The 23,248-nt window shown below is 45.5% G+C and overlaps 1 protein-coding gene across 1 annotated transcript in view; it reads right to left on the reverse strand.

Moving 5' to 3' along the window:
- INPP5J (inositol polyphosphate-5-phosphatase J) overlaps positions 1-23,248 on the reverse strand; it is an 88,122-nt gene that overhangs the window by 51,680 nt on the left and 13,194 nt on the right. The window contains 6 exon segments of the mRNA XM_030219686.1: positions 439-555; positions 5,720-5,828; positions 7,366-7,473; positions 15,601-15,924; positions 15,926-16,181; positions 16,184-16,283. Of these exon segments, the coding sequence (XP_030075546.1) occupies positions 439-555; positions 5,720-5,828; positions 7,366-7,473; positions 15,601-15,924; positions 15,926-16,181; positions 16,184-16,283 (1,014 nt within the window).

Consider the following 23,248-nt stretch of genomic DNA (forward strand, 5'->3'; position numbering starts at 1 on the left):
ATACAATATAAGGGGGTAACAGTGAGACGTGTACCTGGGGCCTTTTATGTGAAGTCCACTGCAGTGCCCCCTAGGGTGCCCCACTGCTCTGCTGGGATGTCTGTGTGACCAGTCTACCAAGAATGCCGGCTCCTCCTACATCCCAATGGCTTGATTGTGTGCATTTTTCACTTGGATATATATATTTATTTTTTTAATGGGCCAAAAAAGACAGACGCACTGAGCACAACAACATCTAGCAAATGGCCATTTGGGGGGGGGGGGGTGGAAAAGATAGATGTTTTTCAGGTTCAAAAATGGCTACGTTAGTGACTGGATTTTTGGACATTTTCTGTAAAACGTCCAGTCGGATTTAGATGTCATATCAAAATGTCCCTCCGCATATTCTTACGCTAATTCCGTGCAGACGTTTTCCATCCAGCCCACTCCCATACTCACCCAGTAGCCTCCCAGCCCAGTCCTGGTACAATCTGTTTGAATATGTCGTAGGAACGGAAGATGATAATATTTGGCGAACACTAAGAGCAGCACCCCCTGCATGCGGACAGATGTTACCTGGAACGAGAAAGCAGCCTGAGCAGGGAAATGCATTGATCATGTACCTGAATGTAATTCACCTTGAGCTATTACTGACAAAGATGCAAATTAAATCCCAATAAATAAACTAACTCATCCATTATGCTAGGAATCTGAACTCACAGACAGGGCTGCTGAGAGACTGGGCCGGGCCCGAGGCAAGGCCACCCCCGTGGCCCTGCCCCTGCTGCCCTGCCCCCCGAGGTCGCCGCCGCCACTCAACCCCTCCGTCCGCCACCGGGCCGGGCTCCCTGCATTAAAAATCGCAGTCTCACCTCCGTGAAAGCAGCGTTGCAGGCAGCAGAACGCCTCCCTTCGGCCCTCCTTCCCTCATTGTGTCCCGCCCTCGCGGAAGTTATGTCAGACGAGGGCGGGACACAGGGAGGGAAGGAGGGCCGAAGGGAGGCGTTCTGCTGCCTGCAGCGCTGCTTTCACGGAGGTGAGACTGCGATTTCAATGCAGGGGGCAGACGGTCGACGACGGAGGGCGGGTGGGACTGCGGCGCCGGGCCCCCTTCGGAGGTCTGGGCCTGGGGAATTTTGTCCCCCCTGCCCCCACTCTGGGTGGCTATGCACACAGACACGTCACAGAGAGAGGCACATGCATGCACCCCATCAGGTGAGTCAGAGAGAGAGACAGAGAGAGAGGGAGAGACAGAGACACCTGCATGTGGCTCCCTCTTCCAGAATGTCAAAGAGAGGGAAGTAGCTGCAGGCCCTGCCCATCCAGAACATCGGAGAGGCACGTGTGCATGCAGGACCCCCATCCCACACATTAAAGAGCGTTCTGTATCTGGAGGCCCCCATCCAGGCATCACAGAAAGTTTCATGCATGTGGGTCCCCCATCCAGCACGTCAGAGAGAAACATGTGCAAACAGGACCTCCCCAGCCAGAAAGTCACAAAAAGGCTCTTCCACCCTAAGCTGACAGTGTGAGAGACAGCTTTATATATATCAAATAGTTCCAGATGCATTGACTGAAAATAAACCCCCTTTAAGAGCACTGCAACCTGTATTCCCGGCTACTTGTGGGGAACAGCGAGTGTCAGAAACACTGAGGGAGAACACGGGGAAAGACAAAAATCAAAGAAACCAAAAGGCTCCTGAATTATTTTAGCAGCTGACTGAATCCTTGCCAACACAGCTGCTTTATCAGGTAAATGAACGTTCGGGTATATAAATAGTGCACTGATGACAGCGCTAACTCCTTGTTCCCTGATGCACACATATCAGTCATTCTGGGCCGGTCCAGAGGGACTAAGGGAAAGCAAATTAGCAGGTAAGACCTCATTTCTCCTTATAATCCAGCTGAAAGCAGGTCTATATAAAATTACACATTTACAACATAAAATTGGTGTTCTGCGACACAGGAATTTTAAGCTCAATCTGCACTTTTTACTTTTACATCTTTTGTGCTTATCCTTTGCCGCCTTAGTTTGACCACAGCACCCACCACCCCACAATGGTGTTCTATGCTTCCACCACTGTTTTTTAATTTTCTCACGTTTGTCCATCTTTCACAGCCTTATCCTATATAATAAAACGCACCTCCAACATTCTGAAGCCGAGAAAGTGGAGCCTTCAAACCTTGAAGCATTCCTGCAACGTTCCAGAACTACGTGTCGTCAATTGAGGAGATGGACTACTACTACTACTATTTAACATTTGTAAAGCGCTACTAGGTTTACGCAGCACTGTACAGTTTAACATAGAAGGACAGTCCCTGCTCAAGGAGCTTACAATCGAAAGGACGAAATGTCAAGTTGGGGCAGTCTAGATTTCCTGAGTAGAGGTATGGTGGTTAGGTGCCGAAGGCGACATTGAAGAGGTGGGCTTTGAGCAAGGATTTGAAGATGGGCAGGGAGGGGACTTGGCGCAAGGGCTCAGGAAGTTTATTCCAAGCATAGCTTGAGGCGAGGTAGAAAGGGCGGAGCCTGGAGTTGGCGGTGGTGGAGAAGGGTACTGAGAGGAGGGATTTGTCCTGTGAGCGGAGGTTTCGGATGGGAACGTAAGGGGAGATGAGGGTAGAGAGGTAATGAGGGGCTGCAGACTGAGTGCATTTGTAGGTTAGAAGGAGAAGCTTGAACTGGATGCGGTACCTGATCGGAAGCCAGTGAAGTGACTTGAGGAGAGGGGTGATATGAGCATATCGGTCCAGGCGGAATATAAGACGTGTTGCAGATGGAGCCTTACAGAGCGCACGAATGCTTCAAGGCTTGAAGGTTTCACTTTCTCACACACACACACTCACTCTCTGTCTCTCACATACACTCTTTCTCACATACTCTCTCTCTCACACACAGACTCACACACACACTCTGTCCCTCACATACACTCTCTCTCTCTCTGACACAAACACACACACTCTGTCTCTCTCTCTCACTCATTCTCTCTCACATACACACTCCGAGGAAAGGGGGGCATTGAACACCCTGGGGAGGAGACGGAGGGGGCATGGAACTCGGAGGGAGGGGGGCCTGCACCTCGGATGGAAGGGGGGCCTGAAACTTGGAGGGGAGGAGAGGGTCATGGAACTCGGAGCCCCCCACACACACACTCACTCTCTGTCTCTCACATACTCTCTCACATACACTCTCTCTCTCTCACACACACACACACACACTCTCTCTCTCACATTCACATACACTCTGTCTCAAACACACACACACACTCCATCTCTCACACACACTCTGTCCCTCACACACTCTCTCTCTCTCTCTCTCTGACACAAACACACACACACTCTGTCTGTCTCTCACTCATTCTCTCAAATACACACTCCATCTCTCACCCACACACACTCCGAGGAAAGGGGGGCATGGAACTCGGAGGGAGGGGGGCATGGAACTCGGAGGGGAGGAGAGAGAGGGAGGGAGAGGGAGAGGAGAGGGAGGGAGGGAGAGGGGAGGGAGGGAGGAGGGCCTGCACCTCGGACGGAAGGGGGGCCTGGAACTTGGAGGGGAGGAGAGGGTCATGGAACTCGGAGCCCCACACACACACACTCACTCTCTGTCTCTCACATACACGCTCTCACACACACTCTCTCTCTCTCACACTCACATACACTCTGTCTCAAACACACACACACTCTGTCTGTCTGTCTCTCCCTCACTCATTCTCTCTCTCACTCACACACACACTCCGTCTCTCACACACACTTTCTCTCTCTCTCAAACATACACACTCTGAGGAAAACCTTGCTAGCGCCCGGATCATTTGTGTCAGAAACGGACCTATTTTACTAGTCCATAATAAAATTCACATAAAACACTAATCAATACATTACAATACTCACTTAAAATCAATAAAAATAATAAGAAAAATAAACGCATACAAATCTGATAATCACCTAGTACATTTTACTCTGTTCCCCAAATAGCCTAAACCTAGATATAATTTGTCCTCTCTTTAGAAAGATTCAATAAATAGGTTTTTTTTAACTAGCAGTGCCTTTTCACAGCCTAATCTGACACAAGGAAGTTTATTCCATTATACTGTCCGTGAATTGAAAAGGATCACTGCTGGGTCTCTTCAAATTTAATTTTTCTTAATGCAGGAATAGACAAATGAAATGTACCTTCAGACCACAAAGCCCTCCTGGGATGATAAAGTTTCAACACTTTACCCACAGAGGCCCTTTTACTAAGCACTAGAGATGGGAGTAACTAGGTAGGGTATTACATTTGCTGATGACACAACGTTATTCAAAGTTGTTAAATCACGGGAGGATTGTGAAAAATTACAAGAGGACCTTACGAGACTGGGAGACTGGGCATCTAAATGGCTGATGAAGTTTAATGTGAGCAAGTGCAAAGTGATGCATGTGAGAAAGAGGAACCCGAATTATAGCTACGTCATGCAAGGTTCTACGTTAGGAGTCACGGACCAAGAAAGGGATCTAGGTGTCATCGTTGATACGTTGAAACCTTCTGCTCAGTGTGCTGCTGTGGCTAAGAAAGCAAATAGAATGTTAGGTATTATTAGAAAAGGAATGGAAAACAAAAAATGAGGATGTTATAATGCCTTTGTATCGCTCCATGGTACGACCGCACCTCAAATATTGTGTTCAATTCTGGTCGCCGCATCTCAAAAAAGATATAGTGGAATTAGAAAAGGTGCAGTGAAGGGCGACGAAAATGATAAAGGGGATGGGACGACTTCCCTATGAGGAAAGGCTAAAGCGGCTGGGGCTCTTCAGCTTGGAGAAAAGGCGGCTGAGGGGAGATATGATAGAGGTCTAAAAAATAATGAGTGGAGTTGAACGGGTAGATGTGAAGCGCCTGATTACACTTTCCAAAAATACTAGGACTAGGGGGCATGCAATGAAGCTACAATGCAGTAAATTTAAAATGAATCAGAGAAAATATTTCTTCACTCAACGTGCAATTAAACTCCGAATTCATTGCCAGAGAATGTGGTAAAGGCAGTTAGCTTAGCAGGGTTTAAAATAGGTTTGGACGTCTTCCTAAAGGAAAAGTCCATAGACCATTATTAAATGGACTTGGGGAAAATCCACTATTTCTGGGATAAGCAGTTTAAAATGTTTTGTACATTTTTGGGATCTTGCCGGGTATTTGTGACCTGGATTGGCTACTGTTGTAAACAGGATGCTGGGCTTGATGGACCTTTGGTCTGTCCCAGTGTGGCAATACTTATGTACTTGGGATTCTGAGTAGAATCTTGCTACTCTTTCGGGTTCTACATAGAATGTTGCTACTATCTGAGTTTCTGCCAGGTATTTGTGACCTGGATTGGCCACTGTTGGAAACAGGATGCTGGGCTCGATGGACCTTTGGTCTTTCCCAGTATGGCAATACTTATGTAAAGTTGGAAAACTACTTTATGTTTATTGTGTAAAATAAATCAACATTGTTTAATGTGAAAAATTATGCAAAAATGCCCCAGAATTTCAGAAAGCCTGCTGCAGAATTTTCTAACTCTTGTCACACAACATACTCCAAAGCTGATGCAGGAACTGGGGGATGTATTTACACCTATGACAGCCAGACCACCATAACAGTGGCCAAAATCAACCCAGGCAACAGAGTTCTAGCTAGACCACTGTTTTTCTTTTCTTGGGTTTAGGTAATCTCGGCTCTTGGCCCTTGGTTCTTCTAGCAATGACATTTAGGAGAGATCCTTACCAAAACATAGCTGAAAGGACTCAGTACATCCATGAAAAGTTCACTCCACTGATCTGTGAAGAGGGCATCCTTCAAACGCTTGTTTATCATGGAGTTCACCTCCTGTAGCCTGGACAAAGAAAAAAAGAGCCTTGTCTTCATCGCATCCTCATCTTCACCTTGATATCAAAATCTTGCTTTCATGTTTCCTAGCAAAAGAGACTCCTCCCACCATACCCAGAGAAGAACATTCTACCTCTAGAAAACATAATCAGAGCTGGGACACTTCCCTCACCCCCACCACCATCCAAACTTGGCAACTGTAGAAACCAAAGAATTTGGGATAACAAGGTACAGTCTCACTCCCAAAGCTAAAAAGCTTATATGGGGCTAAAGGAGAAAAACACAGGAATGGCATAGCTAAAAGAAGCATCTGTACTTAGTTATTCAAAGGGTGCATGGTAGGAGCCTATTCTATGAAAGAACATAGGCGCCGGAGGGTGCACGGTAGGAGCCTCTGAATAAAGGAAGGTAGGCACCCAAGATTTGTCTATTCAAGGTATCCCTGTTCCCTTCATGGTAGATACGGTAGGAGCCCATTCTATGAAGGAACGTAGGCGCCGGACGGTGCACAATAGGAGCCTATGAATAAAGGAATGTAGGCACTGGAGGATACACGGTAGGAGCCTATGAATAAAGGAACGTAGGCACCAGAGGGTGCACAGTAGGAGCCTATATGAAAGAACGTAGGCACCTACTTTACGTTATAGAAATACTAAAGCACTCGGTTATTAACGTGCCTAACGTTTAGGCACACGCACTTAAATCAGTCGTCAAGCTGGTACAAGTGCGAGCACCTAATTGCGGCAGCTTCACACGTAACTTACAGTATTCTATACGTTCCGTGGGTAAGTGGGAGGTGAGAGCCCCACCCAGGGTCCATCCCATCGTACACAGCCTTGCAAATACACTCTACGGAATTAAGCAGGTATTTACAGAGTAGCTCTTAAATGGCATGCTGACATATACATGCATGTTCACTGGGGTTCTAAACATGTATGTGACTACTGCATGCGTGTTAGCACCTAGGTTCTAGAACTGCTCCTAATTCTGAGCAATATATACCACAAGTTGGAATCAGAGGTCTTTGTCCAGAAAGAGGGTCACGTGTCCTAGGTGCCACCAGATTCCTGAAAAAGAGCTTCCAAGTGCGATGTCACTTGTACAGTTATACCTTAGAGGCTCAAAAAGAAACTCTTTTTTTGGCTCAACTATCGAGGACGACACTTAGCAAAACATTTGAGAGACTGAGATCATATCCAATATACCCTGGCTTATGATTCATTCCTGGTGTGGCATTTACCCAAGATATTAGTGCTTCCCGCCATAGTGAGAGCACAGGAGAGGGTTATTTATACCCATATCCCCTCTAAGGAATACAAATTTGGATCCGTTCTTCGTATTTCACAGGGCTTCATGTGCAAATCCTGCATCATTTTAATAGTTCTTTTCTGGGCTGCTTCCACTCTTATCTGCATCTCCTGCCTAGATAACAAACCTCTCAGCTGACACACTAATAATTCATCAGAACGGCATGAGCTTCTGCACTTTGGCAGGAAGGAGGCTGGCTGCGATATTCCCCGGGCAGGAGTCACCTCTCCTCTTACCCAATCACAAACATGTCCATTTTCTCTTCTCCGGCATTCAAGCACAGAAGAGAAGTGATGTCGCTTGGAGGCACGGCTGTGCCGACATTCCATGTAATGATAGTTATCCTGTCAAGAGACAGACAGAGGGAGAAAAGATTCAGGCTCAGTTCATACAATGCAGCCTACGCTGGGAAAATTACACGCTTCAATTATGTGCTCGGAAATACCATGCTGGACCTCTACTGACAACGTATGTGGATGGTGAACAACGTTTCACAATTGCTTTGTCAAAAGAAAACTAACACAAATGAGACCATCATTTGCTTTGATCCAATGACTGCTGCAACGTGAGTTATCAAACACGGCGTAGATTTGCACATTATTTTTGTTACATTTGTACCCTGCGCTTTCCCACTCATGGCAGGCTCAATGCGGCTTACATGGGGCAATGGAGGGTTAAGTGACTTGCCCAGAGTCACAAGGAGCTGCCTGTGCCTGAAGTGGGAATTGAACTCGGTTCCTCAGTTCCCCAGGACCAAAGTACAGCACTCTAACCACTAGGCCACTCCTCCACTGTTGCTACTGTTTGAGATTCTACATGGAATGTTGCTATTCCACTAGCAACATTCCATGTAGAAGTCAGCCCTTGCAGATCACCAATGTGGCCACGCAGGCTTCTGCTTCTGTAAGTCTGACGTCCTGCACGTACGTGCAGGACGTCAGACTCACAGAAACAGAAGCCTGCGCAGCCTTCTATATGGAATGTTGCTAGTGGAATAGCAACATTCCATGTAGAATCTCCAATAGTAGCAACATTCCATGTAGAATCTCCAATAGTATCTATTTTATTTTTGTTACATTTGTACCCCGCTCTTTCCCACTCATGGCAGGCTCAATGCGGCTTACATGGGGCAATGGAGAGTTAAGTGACTTGCCCAGAGTTGCAAGGAGCTGCCTGTGCCTGAAGTGGGAATCGAACTCAGTTCCTCAGTTCCCCAGGACCAAAGTCCACCACCCCAACCACTAGGCCACTCCTCCATTAAATGGTTCATTCAAATGAGCAACTAGTGAAAACAGTATAGTGTCTTGTGAACAGGAAGGAAACTGAGAAGGTAAATATCCACCTCACCTGCAGACCACCTGCAGAGAGAGTACATTAGGGTTTTCTCTTGCCTGTGTTTAGAAATGTTCACAGACCATACATTCATCCCTGAAAACAGCAACTGCAGTCTGATTGCTTAGACTCGTAAATACTGGTACAGTCCTTGATTTTGAATCAATTGGACTATTGCAGTGTTGCTTATTTAGGATGCACAAAGTATCTTCATAATCGCATCCAGACTATTCAGAATACTGCTCTTCATTTGATCTTCTCTTTGAAAACAGATTATCCCAGTATTATATGAGGGTGCTTTGGTTACCTGTGCAGGCGAGAATTCTTTTTACAGTGTCATGTCTTTTATATAAAGCTTTATATGGTTTTGCTACCTGCCTATTTTTATGCTCATTTTAAGGCAATGGAAGGAAAGAAGAATTTTAGGAAGGGAAATGAAAATGTCTTTGTCTTTTCATCTCCTAAAGGTGTGGAAACTATAACACATTTTGAGTATCTTCTGGGTTTGCAAAGACATTTCACCTATAATTAGCCAGCCTGCCACATATGGTGAATTCCGTCGAAATATTAAAACTTTTAAGAAATTTGTTTTATTTTCTGTGTAACTTTTTTTTTGTTGAACTCTTGATTTTTGATTGCTATATTGTAATTCCTGGATATGGCCAGTCTCTCGTCTCTCTTAACCGCTCTGAACTGTAAGGCTCAAATTGGATAAGCTTTGTTATTATTCATCCTCAGGACACATTCAGTCAATCAGGTTTTCTTTTTAAAGTATATAATACATGAGACAGATTTGCATAGAAGAGAAGCAGCTGCATGAAACTCTCTCTCAAGAGTATTCATTGTGGATACCCTGTAAACCTGACTGGCTGGGTGTTTCCCGAGGACTGGGTAGAGAAGCACTGTTTTAATCTCTCATTTCTTACCAATAAGATTCAGGGCCACCGAGAGACTAAGCCAGGCCCAGGGCAAGGCCATCCCCGCCCCTCTGCTGCCCCCCCCCCCCGCTCTCAAGTCCCAAGTCTCCACCCGCCCACCCCCGTCAACAGCCCCCCTCTGTCTGCCACCGGACCCCTTGCATTCAAATCGGCAGCACCTCACCTCCGTATGAAAGTGGCAGATCGCCTCCCTTCGGGCCTTCCCTCACTGTGTCCCGCCCTCGTCTGATGTAACTTCTGGTTTCTGTGAGGGCGGGACACAGTGAGGGAAGGCCCGAAGGGAGGCGATCTGCCACTTTCATACGGAGGTGAGGCACTGCCGATTTGAATGCAGGGGGCTCGGTGGCGGATGGAGGGGGGCTGTCGAGGGAGCCGAGGACAGGCAGGTGAGACCGGGGACTGCAGCGCCGGCGACCTGACCCCGGCGCCCCCTTGGAGGCCCGGGCCCAGGGAATTTTGACCCCCCTGCCCCCCCCTTGACGGCCCTGATAAGATTTAAGAATCTCCCTCTCTCTTCCCTTCCCAAAATACTGGAGCTGACCATCAACAGAAGACACAGTAGCACGAGACGAGCGAGCTACCATTATGCCAACTGAGGCGGGGGCCTCAGGCGGCACTCTTCTAAGGCAGCATCGCCCCCCACCCTGCCCTTCCTTCCTCAACCCCCTTCCCTGAATTTACCTTTTATTTTCTTGTTTTTCAAAAGGCAGAGGCACAGCGAATCCCATAGGCTGGCCTGCTGCTGGTCCCAGCCCCTTCTTCTCTACTGTGCCCGCCTCTCTGATGTTACTTCCTGTTTCCTCAGAGGCAGATCACAGTAGAGAGAGAGAAGGGGCCAGGATGGGTGGCAGGGCAGAATCGCTGCGCCTTTGCCTTTTGAAAAACAAGAAAATAAAAGGTAAATTCGGGGTGTGCTAATGTTGACATTAGCAAAAATTAGCACTAACCTCTTACTGATATCTAGTTTGTAGGAATTAGGGGCTCATATGCTAGGTAATGTAGCTTTGATAACTGATTTGCGCTGTCACACCCACTCTCCACTCCCAGACATGCCGCCCCCCAAGAGAAAAATTAGGAAAACCTTTTTAGCACATTGGGCTTTTACCGCAACTTAGTAAAAAGGAGCCCAAAATCTAATCAGGTGTAACAGCAATGGGGACAAGCGTATAGGAGAGGCACAGGAAGGTGAGAAAGGAGGCTAGGGCTTTTCAGCTTGGAGAAGAGACGGCTGAGGGGAGACATGATAGAGGTATATAAAATAATGAGTGGAGTGGAACAGGTGGATGTGAAGCGTCTGTTCACGCTTTCCAAAAATACTAGGACTAGGGGGCATGCGATGAAACTACAGTGTAGTAAATTTAAAACAAATCGGAGAACATTTTTCTTCACCCAACGCGTAATTAAACTCTGGAATTCGTTGCCGGAGAGCGTGGTGAAGGCGGTTAGCTTGGCAGAGTTTAAAAGGGGGTTAGACGGTTTCCTAAAGGACAAGTCCATAAACCACTACTAAATGGACTTGGGAAAAATCCACAATTCCAGGAATAATATGTATAGAATGTTTGTACGTTTGAGAAGCTTGCCAGGTGCCCTTGGCCTGGATTGGCCGCTGTCGTGGACAGGATGCTGGGCTCGATGGACCCTTGGTCTTTCCCAGTGTGGCATTACTTATGTACTTATGTAAGTGTGCTAAACATGCATGCACCAAGCTTCTAGAATCATGTCAGTTACATGTGCAGCTATAGCATTTACACTAGCCACTGACATGGTGGAAGCATAACTGCGTACTTATGTTGGTATTCTATAATGGTACATCAGCAGGTGAATTTTCAAAAGAAAAGGGCGCCCATCTTCCGACACAAATCAGGAGATGGGCGTCCTTCTCTCAGGGTCAACCAAAACGGCATAATCGAAAGCCGATGTTGGGTGTCCTCAACTGTTTTCCATTGCGGGGATGACCAAAGTTCATGGGGGCATGTCGGCACTGTACCGAAGGCGGGACTGGGGCGTGATTAAGAGATGGGAATCCTCGGCCGATAATGGAAAAAAAGAAGGGCGTCCCTGATGAGCATTTGGCAGACTTTACTTGGTCCCTTTTTTTCACGACCAAGCCTCGAAAAGGTGCCCGAACTGACCAGATGACCACCGGAGGGAATCGGGGATCACCTCCCCTTACTCCCCCAGTGGTCACCAACCCCCTCCCACCCCAAAAAAAAAATTAAAAATTTTTTTTTCCAGCCTCTATGCCAGACTCAAATGTCATACCCAGCTCCATCACAGCAGTATGCAGGTCCCTGGAGCAGTTTTTAGTGGGTGCAGTGCACTTCAGGCAAGCGGACCCAGGTCCATTTCCCCGCCCCCCACCTCTTACACTTGTGGTGGTAATGTTGAGCCCTCCAAACCCCCCCAAAACCCACTGTACCCACATGTAGGTGCCCCCCTTCACTATTAAGGGCTATGGTAGTGGTGTACAGTTGTCGGGAGTGGGTTTGGGGGGCTCAGCACAGAAGGGAAGGGAGCTATGGACTTGGGAGCTATGGACTTGGGAGCAATTTAGGAAGTCCACTGCAGTGCCCCCTAGGGTGCCCAGTTGGTGTCCTGGCATTTGAGGGGGACCAGTGCACTATGAATGCTGGCGACTCCCACAACCAAATGCCTTGGATTTGGTCGTTTTTGAGATGGGCTTCCTCGGTCTCCACCAATCGGTGAAAACCGAAGTCGCCCATCTCTAAGGTCGGTGATCTCAACATTTACGTCGACCATCTCTAAGGTTGACCTAAATGTTGAGATTTGGGCGTCCCCAACCATATTATCGAAACGAAAGATGGACGCCCATCTTGTTTCGATAATACGGGTTTCCCTGCCCCTTCGCAGCACTGTCCTTAGAGATGGGCGTCCCCGTTCGATCATGCCCCTCTAGGTGTATCAGAGGCAGAAAGCTTCTAAGGCAGGCTTATCCAACCATTTTCTATCGAGGGCTATGTCTTATATTTTGTAACATTTGGAAGGCCAAAACAAAAGCCATCGTCTTTTGTCACATGTTTCGTCAAACATCGGCGGCATTCGACGCGGTTGACCACACATTGCTACTCGAATGCCTGGACCAGATAGGAATAACGGACTGGATTCAAATGGTTCAGCGAATTCCTTTCAAATCAAAAAGTTAGTTATTCTGTCAAGCAAAACAACCAACTTTCCAACTTCTAGTCTCCTAACTGCGGGGTCCCCCAGGGATCTCCCCTCTCACCTATCCTGTTCAATCTCTTTCTGTCATCCCTTGCTTCAATACACCTGGGACTTAATGAACGACTATTATCCTATGTGGATGCCATCCTGCTTCTCTTATCAGTGACGGCATCAAACATAGATCCAACGCAGTCTGTAGCGAATGGTATGATGGCTGTCAGCACCTGGGCCCTGACCAATAAACTGAAATTAAATGCGCAAAAACCCAAGGTCCTGTTATTCTGAAATCAGGAGTTGAGGTCCCAACATCAGTACCCTTGACCAATGGTCAAATCTCTACTGAAACCAGACTACTAGGGGTCTTGCTTGACTCTTCACTCACATTTGCTTCCCATATTAACCAGCTATGGAAGAAAACATTATTCAAAACTAGTAAAAAAGCCCCGTTTCTGATGGCATATGAAACGGGGGCTAGCAATGTTTTCTTCTGTGTGCATGTGGGAGTGTGTGTGTCCCTGCCCTCTGGCTCTCTCCCCTCCCCCTCTGAGTCCTTCACTGTTACAGAGCCAGCGATTTGATTTCGTGCTCTGCTGTTTTTCCCTTCACTGACTGTGTTACAGAGAGGGCGGGGCAGACACTCATAGGGGAAACCGGATATCTCGCCCCCTTCACACTTCCGGCTGGAGGCTTCATAGAACGTTGGTGTTGCTTTTATATAGAGAGATGAGACAGCTACGTCTAGTCAGATCATTCCTTCGACCAAAAAGCCTTTGCAACTACCATTCCAAATGTTAGTCCTACCTCACTTGGATTACTGTAACTTTCTATTTCTTGGTATTAAATGTCAATATCAGAAAAAAACTGCAATCATACAGAATACAGCTGCTAGACTAATATACAGATTGAATAGATATACCAGTGTTTCAACTCATCTAAACAAACTGCACTGGATTCCTATAGCAAAAAGACTCCGGTTCAAAGCGGCTTGTTTAGTTTTTCAAATCCTGACTAAAACCGCTTCGCTTTGTCTGGTCCAGTCTAACAGACCGAAACAACAACAACTGATGCTAGCATCACCGTTCCAAAAGACAATTCGAAATCAGAAGATTTTCAGCTCTCTATTCCCTGTTCTTGGAGTCAAAATATGCCATCAGAACATAAAACAGCTACCTTAGCTTCAGGAAGAGACTAAAAACCTTTCTCTTCCCAAAGACTGTTTCATAACAATCCATCACGACTTCTGCCTCCTAGTATTCACGATCCTTTAGACTACTGCAATCTGCTTCTTGCTGGCCTCCCACTTAGTCACCTCTCCCCTCTCCAGTCGGTTCAAAACTCCGCTGCCCGTCTCATCTTCCGCCAGGGTCGCTTTACTCATACTACCCCTCTCCTCAAGACCCTTCACTGGCTCCCTATCCGTTTTCCGCATCTGTTCAAACTTCTTCTACTAACCTATAAATGTACTCACTCTGCTGCTCCCCAGTATCTCTCCACACTCGTCCATCCGTACACCCCTTCCCGTGCACTCCGCTCCATGGATAAATCCTTCTTATCTGTTCCCTTCTCCACCACTGCCAACTCCAGACTTCGCGCCTTTTGTCTCGCTGCAACCCTACGCCTGGAATAAACTTCCTGAGCCCCTACGTCTTGCCCCATCCTTGGCCACCTTTAAATCTAGACCTGAAGCCACCTCTTTAACATTGCTTTTGACTCGTAACCACTTGTAACCACTCGCCTCCACCTACCCTCCTCTCTTCCTTCCCGTCCACATTAATTGATTTGATTTGCTTACTTTATTTATTTTTTGTCTATTAGATTGTAAGCTCTTTGAGCAGGGACTGTCTTTCTTCTATGTTTGTGCAGCGCTGCGTATGCCTTGTAGCGCTATAGAAATGCTAAATAGTAGTAGTAGTAGTAGTAGTAGTTAATGTTTTTAGTCTCATGCATTAATCCAATGGTCTCTAATCTTTCTCAAACCTCACACAAACACTATTTGCTTTTGTCTCACCTAGAATGTAAACCGCACTGAACCCTGGAAGGAGGATATTTGTGGTATATAATCATTGATTTGAATTGAAATAGTGGCAAAATACGATGGCCAGTGCATGCTAGCCTGGCGGTAGTCTCGTTTTGCCTACCATGCCTTTGTAAAAAAGAGACCCTAAAATACTACGAGAACATAAGAGGTCCCAACCTGGGTGTCTCAATTCCAATTTGTACATTCTTTTTAAAATGCACATTTTTACCTACTGCATTCTATCACAATGATATACCCGGGCTGCATATCATTTTTTAATTAACAAATTTTATAAACATTCTCATCAAGTTATCCAATTTCTGCACCTTACTGCCATGCCCAAAACACTAGCAGCCCTAGTAACTAATACCAAATGCAGAGACCAACAACAGTTCGTGAGTACCACAGTTTGGTTTTCAGGATAATCTAATAACTACAATAGCAGTAATTATTGTGTAAATGAGGGAAAAGTCTCAACTACTACAGCTATATTCACACATCGGTGTTAATTTTATAGCATGTAGAAAAAGTCATCACCAACTGAAAAACCCTCAAACATTTATTTTTTATTCCTATACTTTTTTATTGAAAAAAAATTTTTATATTAAAAAATGTCCTCTGAATTGAATGACTGTGATGTCTAAGTGAAACTAAAAATACATTGTTCACTTATTAGAAAAAAGTAAAGCCATTCACTTATCTTGTCATATTCTTTTTTCAATTCTACGCCTGTTCCATCTCAGTACTGTGCCGGTTCCTTGTACCGGCCGTGCGTACTTACACGTGCATGGCTTAATCTTTGAGACAAGCATATGCAACTGGCAGGATTAACCAGGTAGGAAACCAAATACAAAATTCCAACCCCAGATATACTGCTCACTCTTTAGACAATCTAATAACTACAATGGCACTCAAGGACCAGAGTTGCTTACCCCTCTGGTATAAAATCTTCCTGTTAGACTTATGGAGTTGATACTGCATTTCCATATTCTCACTCTTACCTGAAATCCTCGTCTTCTGGTTCCGCCGGGACAGTATCACGAGACTCTGGTCCATCAAAGGGGTTTGGAGATAGTTTGCTTCTTCCACATGGGAAAGATTCCGTGGATTCCGTCCTTGAAAGGGACCCTTCAGATCCTAAGGAGAGAAGTTTATTGACTGAGGCAGAGAGAGAGCCAATTGACGTTGGCTGGGGAGATCCACAGAAATGTGTAGAAGGAGATCCTCTTGGACTAGACAATGGTGATCCATTTGGTTGGGCTGAAGAGTTGCCAAAAGTGGATGGCAGAGATCTATATTGTACTGGAGACAGTAACCAGGCTGGCCAAAGTTTGTGATCCACCAGATCCTTCAGGTTGGGACCTGCCAGTCTCTCCTGATACAGGCTGGATAAGTGCAGGTAGTATCCTGTCCTCTAGTCCAACATTTTGAGATCCTTCAGGTTGGAACCTATCAGATGCTGAGGGGGAAGAGCCAACAGGAGATATGGGCCTGAAACCAATTGTTCCTAATGACACTGGCCGTCCTATATGGATTGCATGTGATCCACTTGATCCCTCAGGCTGAGATCGAAGGGATCCACAGGAACAATTATGGGAATTGGACTTGGTGGTTTGATGGAAGCTTTAGCATGTGCAGGTGCAGTAGAGCCTAGAATCTTGTTGACTTGGTGAGCTGGCTCCATCTAGACAAAGACAGAATAAAGTTAGATGTGACTTTTTGGTACAACTCCAAAATAGACATAGTAGTAGATCATTAATACATTACATTCTCATGTCCCCCCAAAACACAGATCCAATAAGAGCAAATAAACCCGCTAATTCACCTAAACTCCATAAAACACCAGGCAATTTCACCACTGTTCCATAGGCCTCCTACATTAATGTATGTTACCTTCCTAAGCCTCAAATATCCTATATAATAATTCTCACCTCCAACATTCTGAGGGCTGCCTGGAACCATGGATCTCTTGGAGGTGGTCTGGATCATGTAGTAGATAATAGTGACATCACACAACCCACACCAGATTGGCCGTAGAAGGGAGAGGGCGGAGCCACGATACAGGGAGCAGCGAATTAGCACAACACGGGGAATGCACAGCAGCAGGAACAGAAGCCTCTCTCACACAGTCACTCTCACATACACTCTCTCAAACATACACACTCAGAGGAAAACCTTGCTAGCGCCCGTTTCCTTTCAAACAAAAACGGGCCTTTTTTACTAGTCATCTATAAATCTTACATTAAAACTCTATCTGTGATCTGACCCAGTGGACTTATACAGTATTTATGGAGGAGGTACAGTCCCTCTGATGTCATCAAGCTCAGCCACCGTACTGGAATGAATGCCATCGATGTGTTCCTACAGTTATGTTCAAAGATTTAGGCATCCTTGGTCAACTTGTACATTGATGCAGCCTCTACGTGGTATAAAGTTAAAAACCATGGAGCTGATTTTCAGCCAGCGGCACTCAGCGTCTTGCTGCCCCGCTAACCAGCTTGTGCCCAGAAATTCAATTCCAGGGGTTTACGGAGCCGGCTACAACATGGGCTTAGCCAGACACCCAATTTTGGGTGGGCCTGGGCCCAAGATGGGTGGGCAGAAGAACTCTGCCTTGTCCCACAAGTGATTGGTCTCTCCCTCTCTCGCCTGCATGTCATAGATCTCTTAAACATCCCCCTCCCCCACATACCTTTTAATAGCAGATTTTCACTGGCATCGAGCAGCAACTAATACACACGGCTCACGTTGGCCCCACAGCCTTCCCTCTTATGCAACTTCCTGTTTCCGCATATGTGGGAAGACATCAGAGGGAAGGCTGTGGGGCCGGTGCGAGCAGTATGAATCAGTCGCTGCTCGATGCAGGCAAAGATCTGCTATTTACAAGGTATGCAGGAGGGACAGTTGTTGGGAGTTTTTGGCAGGTGGGGATCCCTGCCAGCCACATCATAGGTGTACTGCTACCGGGTGGGCCTGAGCCCAAAGTGGATGGGCCTGGGCCCACCTTTGTCTACGCCACTGGGCTACAGCATAGTTGGTTAAGTGCGATATTACGAGGCACTGCAGAAAGAGAGGACCGACCGATGCGGTCCTAGTTGTGCGGTGACCTCAGCAGGTTAAGTGCTGATTCTGCACCCAGAATAGCCAGTTTTGCTTTAGGAGCGAACCATATCAGTGGCACCACCTGGTTAAGAGACGCTGAAAATGACCCGTCAGCCCCAAACAGTTTATCTGGCCAGGAGCCGTTTCTGGCTGGTGAAATCACTTCGAATACCAACCTCAATAGTTTTCTTCAAGTTTTAAGGCATAATTACTATTTGTTGATTTTAACAGATTGAAAATAATGAAAGAGTCAATATGGCAGATGCACAAGTCTGGGATACACTTCCTGTTGATTCTTTTGTTATGTTTGTACCCTGCGCTTTCCCACTCATAGTGGGTTCAATGTGGCTTACATATTATATACAGGTACTTATTTGTACCTGGGGCAATGGAGGGTTAAGTGACTTGCCCAGAGTCACAAGGAGCTGCCTGTGCCTGAACCCTAACCACTAGGCCACTCCTCCACTGTTGCTACTATTTGACATTCTACATGGAATGTTGCTATTCCACTAGCAACATTCCATGTAGAAGTCGGCCCTTGCAGATCACCAATGTGGCCGCGCAGGCTTCTACATGGAATGTTGCTAGTGGAATAGCAACATTCCATGTAGAATCTCCAATAGTAGCAACATTCCATGTCGAATCTCCAATAGTATCTATTTTATTTTTGTTACATTTGTACCCTGCGCTTCCCACTCATGGCAGGCTCAATGCGGTTTACATGGGGCAATGGAGGGTTAAGTGACTTGCCCAGAGTCACAAGGAGCTGCCTGTGCCTGAAGTGGGAATCAAACTCAGTTCCTCAGTTCCCCAGGACCAAAGTCCACCACCCTAACCACTAGGCCACTCCTCCACTCTGACCCTTCTAATCTCTTAGATACTGATTCTTGTTCAGTCTACTTCAGCAACCACTGGCTTCTCATGGGCTTCTCTAATGCAGCTGTTAGCACATTTGAATTCACTCTATAAAAAGCAGAGGAGGGCTATTAAAAAAATTCTTTAAACGCTTCTAGCTAGCAATTTCAACCATCAGAAACACTGTAAATGAATAACTTAAGTCAAGCAATATACAGAAGGCCAAGAAAAATCTGATAGAACCAGTCAAAAACTGGTTAGATCTGCAGAGTAGAACCCGCAGATCTCTCTGCAGACGATCTGCTGACAATGGAGTAATTGTCCACAGGCCTATAGTACAATGTTCCTTACATAATAATGAACTGCACAGATCGCCATCAGAAGGAAACCTCTTCTATATGACCTCATCACAAAGTCTGTCCTCAAAAGTGTACAAAAGAAAATCTTGATAATCCCGAAACTTTTTGAAACATAAGAATAGCCATATTGGATCAGACCAATGGTCCATCTAGCCCGGTATCCTGCTTCCAACAGTGGCCAATCCAGGTCACAAGTACCTGGCAGAAACCCAAACAGTAGCAACATTCTATGTAGAATAGCAAGATTCCAGAATCCTAAAGAGTAACAAGATTCCGGAACCCCAAATGTAACAAGATTCCATGCTACCAATCCCGGGACAAGCAGTGGCTTCCCCCATGTCCATCTCAATAACAAACTATGGACTTTTCCTCCAGAACTTGTCCAAACCTTTTTTAAACCCAGATAAGCTAACCACCGTTACCATACCATCTGGCAGCAAGTTTCACAGCTTAACTATTCTTTGAGTAAAAAAATATTTCCTCCTATTTGTTTTAAAAGTATTTCCGTGTCCATGGAAAATTAGATCTTTTTCTTTCTCCCACTGCTTAGTCATATAGTGCTGTTATAAAAGTCAGCTTTGGTAGTTACATATTGTACTATTGTACATGTATTTCTGTTTTGAAAATGTTTGTTGTATTTTTGTAAAATTCAATAAAAATAAATTTTAAAAAAAAGTAATTTCATCGACTGGTTTGGACTGATAAGATGAAATCTGAACTGTCCACCCACAAGCATACAAGATACATTTGGAGAAAAAAAATGATGCATTTAAGAAAAGAATAAATACCTCTGCCAACAGTTAGTGAAGAAATAAAACTGAGAAAAGGTTGGATATTTCAGGAAAGACAAAGATTCAAATACGAAGTACTTGCAGGAAAGTTTTGGAATGGCCCTCACAGTCCTCAGACTTGAATATTATTGAAAACTAGTAAAAAAGGCCCGTTTCTGGATCAATGAAACGGGCGCTAGCAGGTTTCCTCCCCAACACCCCCTCCCTCCCTACCCACCGGTTCGTTGTTCTGAGCCACTGACGCCATAGGTCTGCACCTCGTGAACGCACCTTCATCAGCTTCTTGGGTTGTGAAGCCACTGACGCCATTGCCCCGCCCTCGATGCGTGACGCCATTGCTCCGCCCTTGACATCATCACGTTTGACGCGAGGGCGGGGCCCAGCGACATGGTGCTTTTGGTGGCTTCACCACCACGAACCCTTCATTATGGAAGTGACGTCAGTGTCCTCAGAACGTTGAGGGTGAGTTTTATTGTATTAGATATGTGCAGAAATCTTACAAATGCAGTGAATGCAAGGAGACCTCTCCTCAAGTCACTTCACTGGCTCCCTGTCCGTTTCCGCATACAGTTCAAACTCCTCTTATTGACCTATAAGTGCATTCACTCTGCAGCTCCTCAGTACCTCTCCACTTTCATTTCTCCCTACTCTCCTCCCCGGGAACTCCGTTCACTGGGTAAATCTCTCTTATCTGCACCCTTCTCCTCCACCGCTAACTCCTCCAGACTCCGTTCCTTTTATCTTGCTGCACCATATACCTGGAATAGACTTCCTGAGCTGGTACGTCAAGCTCCATCTCTGGCCGTCTTCAAATCTAAGCTAAAAGCCCACCTGTTTGATGCTGCTTTAACTCCTAACCATTACTCACTTGTTCAGTACCCTTATTTAATTATTTATTTATTAATTTTATATTACATTTATGTCCAACACATAAATGGGAAAGAAAAGAGAAAATATCAATTAAAACAAACATTAAGGAAAAATATCATCTTTGTTAGTCCACAATTGGGGGATCCAAGATCAGGAAAACAATCTCAAAGAAAATAAGAAAAACACAGAATGGTTAATCTTACAATTCATATTTTCTGAAGGAGGAAGGTTAATCAGTAATTGCAGCCGGTACAGTGGTAACTTAAAGGAAGTTGCTGCAGAGGGTTCTTCATCTGTTCTTTTAACTCCACAAACTCTTATAATTTCCTGGGTTCAACAAATAAGTAATCAGGAAATAAAACACTTACAAGGGAATCGCTCTAGGAAGGTCCCACCTAGGGCAATGATTCCTGGCTTAAAAGCCAAGAGTTCACACCTCCTAGTCTGCGATTCCCTTGATATGTCAGGAAATATATTTATCTTTTAACCCAAAAAAACTACCAGCCATATGTCGGAAATACAATTTCAAAACATTGTTCCTATCTAAATCAAAGGCAAAAGTCACTAATAATATAAATCTATATACAGGGTATTTAGGAAAATGTATCTTTCTCAAGTTATTTTTCCTTAATTGGTTCTCCAGAAGTTCCAATTTTTTACAAGAAACATAATTGTCCTTCATTACCAGATTAACTGATTTTCGTAGAGAAACCATTTCCGAAATCAAAGTCTTTATTTTTTTATCTTGGACTTCCACTTTGTTAGATAAGTATTGATATAATCACATATTTATTCCTAAAAAATTTTTGACATCTGAAGAAGAGAGTTATTCACACTCTGCAGCATTTCCCATAGTGCGTCCATTGTGACATTGTTTGGCTTCACCAGGTCCAATTTCTCCACAGAAACTGCTCCAGATATCTTCGGGGGGAAGAGCTCACTCTCCAATCCCCCAGTTGGTTTATTATCCGGAGTCAATGCTGCGCCAGGACCTCCTCGGATCGAGGGAAAAATCCTAACCCACTTCAGGCGTTTCCACTGGTGACCTCCATAGCGAAGCGTTACTGTTTTCCGGGTCTTGGAGAGGTCATGCCAACAGGGGGACTCAAAGTCACTCCCTCTCCACTGAGATTCGGCAATAAAGCCTTGCTGTTCCCCGAAGCAGGAACCGATATCCCCGACGTTATGACCCCGAATCTCTCCAAAGTAGACTGAGAAGTGGTGGGAACCCCAGCCGTGTTCGAGGAGGACAACACCACGGATTTGCCTTTCTTCTTCCCCATTCTCTGGGGAGCGCGCCTACTTCTTCAGGTATTCTGGTGTAAAACGGGAACTCAACTAACGTACATCCTCCCTCGACGCCATCTTGGATCCTCCAATTTGGGACACTCTTTGTCTGGTTTCTCCTCAGAGGCCTGTCTGATATGGGTAACCCTTCAGCATAGCCCTCTGAGTCATTGAAACACGGAAGCCCATCCACCACTTACAAGGTGGTGTCCCTTCTGAGGGGACAGTACCCTTATTTTGTCATCCCCACCTTAGTAATTCCCTCATCTCTTATTTGTCCTGTTTGTCTGTCCTAATTAGATTGTAAGCTCTGTGAGCAGGGACTGTCTCTTCATGTTCAAGTGTACAGCTTTCAAAGATATCACCAAAACAGGGAAGATAGGTTATCCTGATAGTGAGGTTGCAAAAGAGACCGTAGTAGATCAGGTGTCCTTAAATAAAAATAAAAATCAGACAAAAGATTGCAAATGAATACTGTCAAGTACTAAGCATGATGTAAATAGGAACAACAAACATACTTGAAATGTCTATATGCGAATGCCAGGAATCTAAGAAATAGATGGGAGAGTTAGAATATATTGCACTAAATGAAAAATTAGATATAATAGGCATCTCCGAGACCTGGTGGAAGGAGGATAACCAGTGGGACACTTTTGCACTTCCAAAGTTTGCTCTAGCCCAATAATAGCATTCCTAGTTCCTTTGAATTATGTATGGTCTAGAAAAAGGAAAAATAGAAAAAAAAGGTCCCTCAAAAAACAACACAGGAAGAAGAAGCAGTGAAAACGAGTGGGGTCAAAGAAAGTGGGAATCCACCAGATTTGAAAATCTCTATATATAAAAGGCACCACCAACGTTCTAAATGAAGCCTCCAGCCGGAAGTGTGAAGGGGGAGAGATATCCGGTTTCCCCATGAGTGTCTGCCCCGCCCTCGCTCTCTCTGTAACACAAACAGTGAAGGAAAACACAGCAAAGCAGGAAATCAAATCGCTCTCTCTGTAACAGTGAAGGACTCAGAGGGGGGAGGGGAGAGAGGGCAGAAGCCCTCACTATCTCTGTAACACAAACACAGCACAGCAGGAAACTTAACACTGAAGGACTCGACTCCGAGGGGGGAGGGGACAGACAGCACAGGGGAAGGGAGAGAGGGCAGAGGGCAGGGACACACACACTCCCACATGCACACAGAAGAAAACCTTGCTAGCCCCCGTTTCATTTGCATCAGAAATGGGGCTTTTTTACTTGTGTAATCATATGTCTCAAAGAGATAACAAAACAGTGAATGGGATGCAAAGAGACCAGAACCATGTTTCGGCAGAATATGCCTGTGCCAGGGGGTCTCAACTGATCACCAAATTTATATTGGCAGCATCTGCAAGAAGCCA

Source organism: Microcaecilia unicolor, chromosome 11 (assembly GCF_901765095.1).
Source record: "Microcaecilia unicolor chromosome 11, aMicUni1.1, whole genome shotgun sequence".
Taxonomy (NCBI): domain Eukaryota; kingdom Metazoa; phylum Chordata; class Amphibia; order Gymnophiona; family Siphonopidae; genus Microcaecilia; species Microcaecilia unicolor.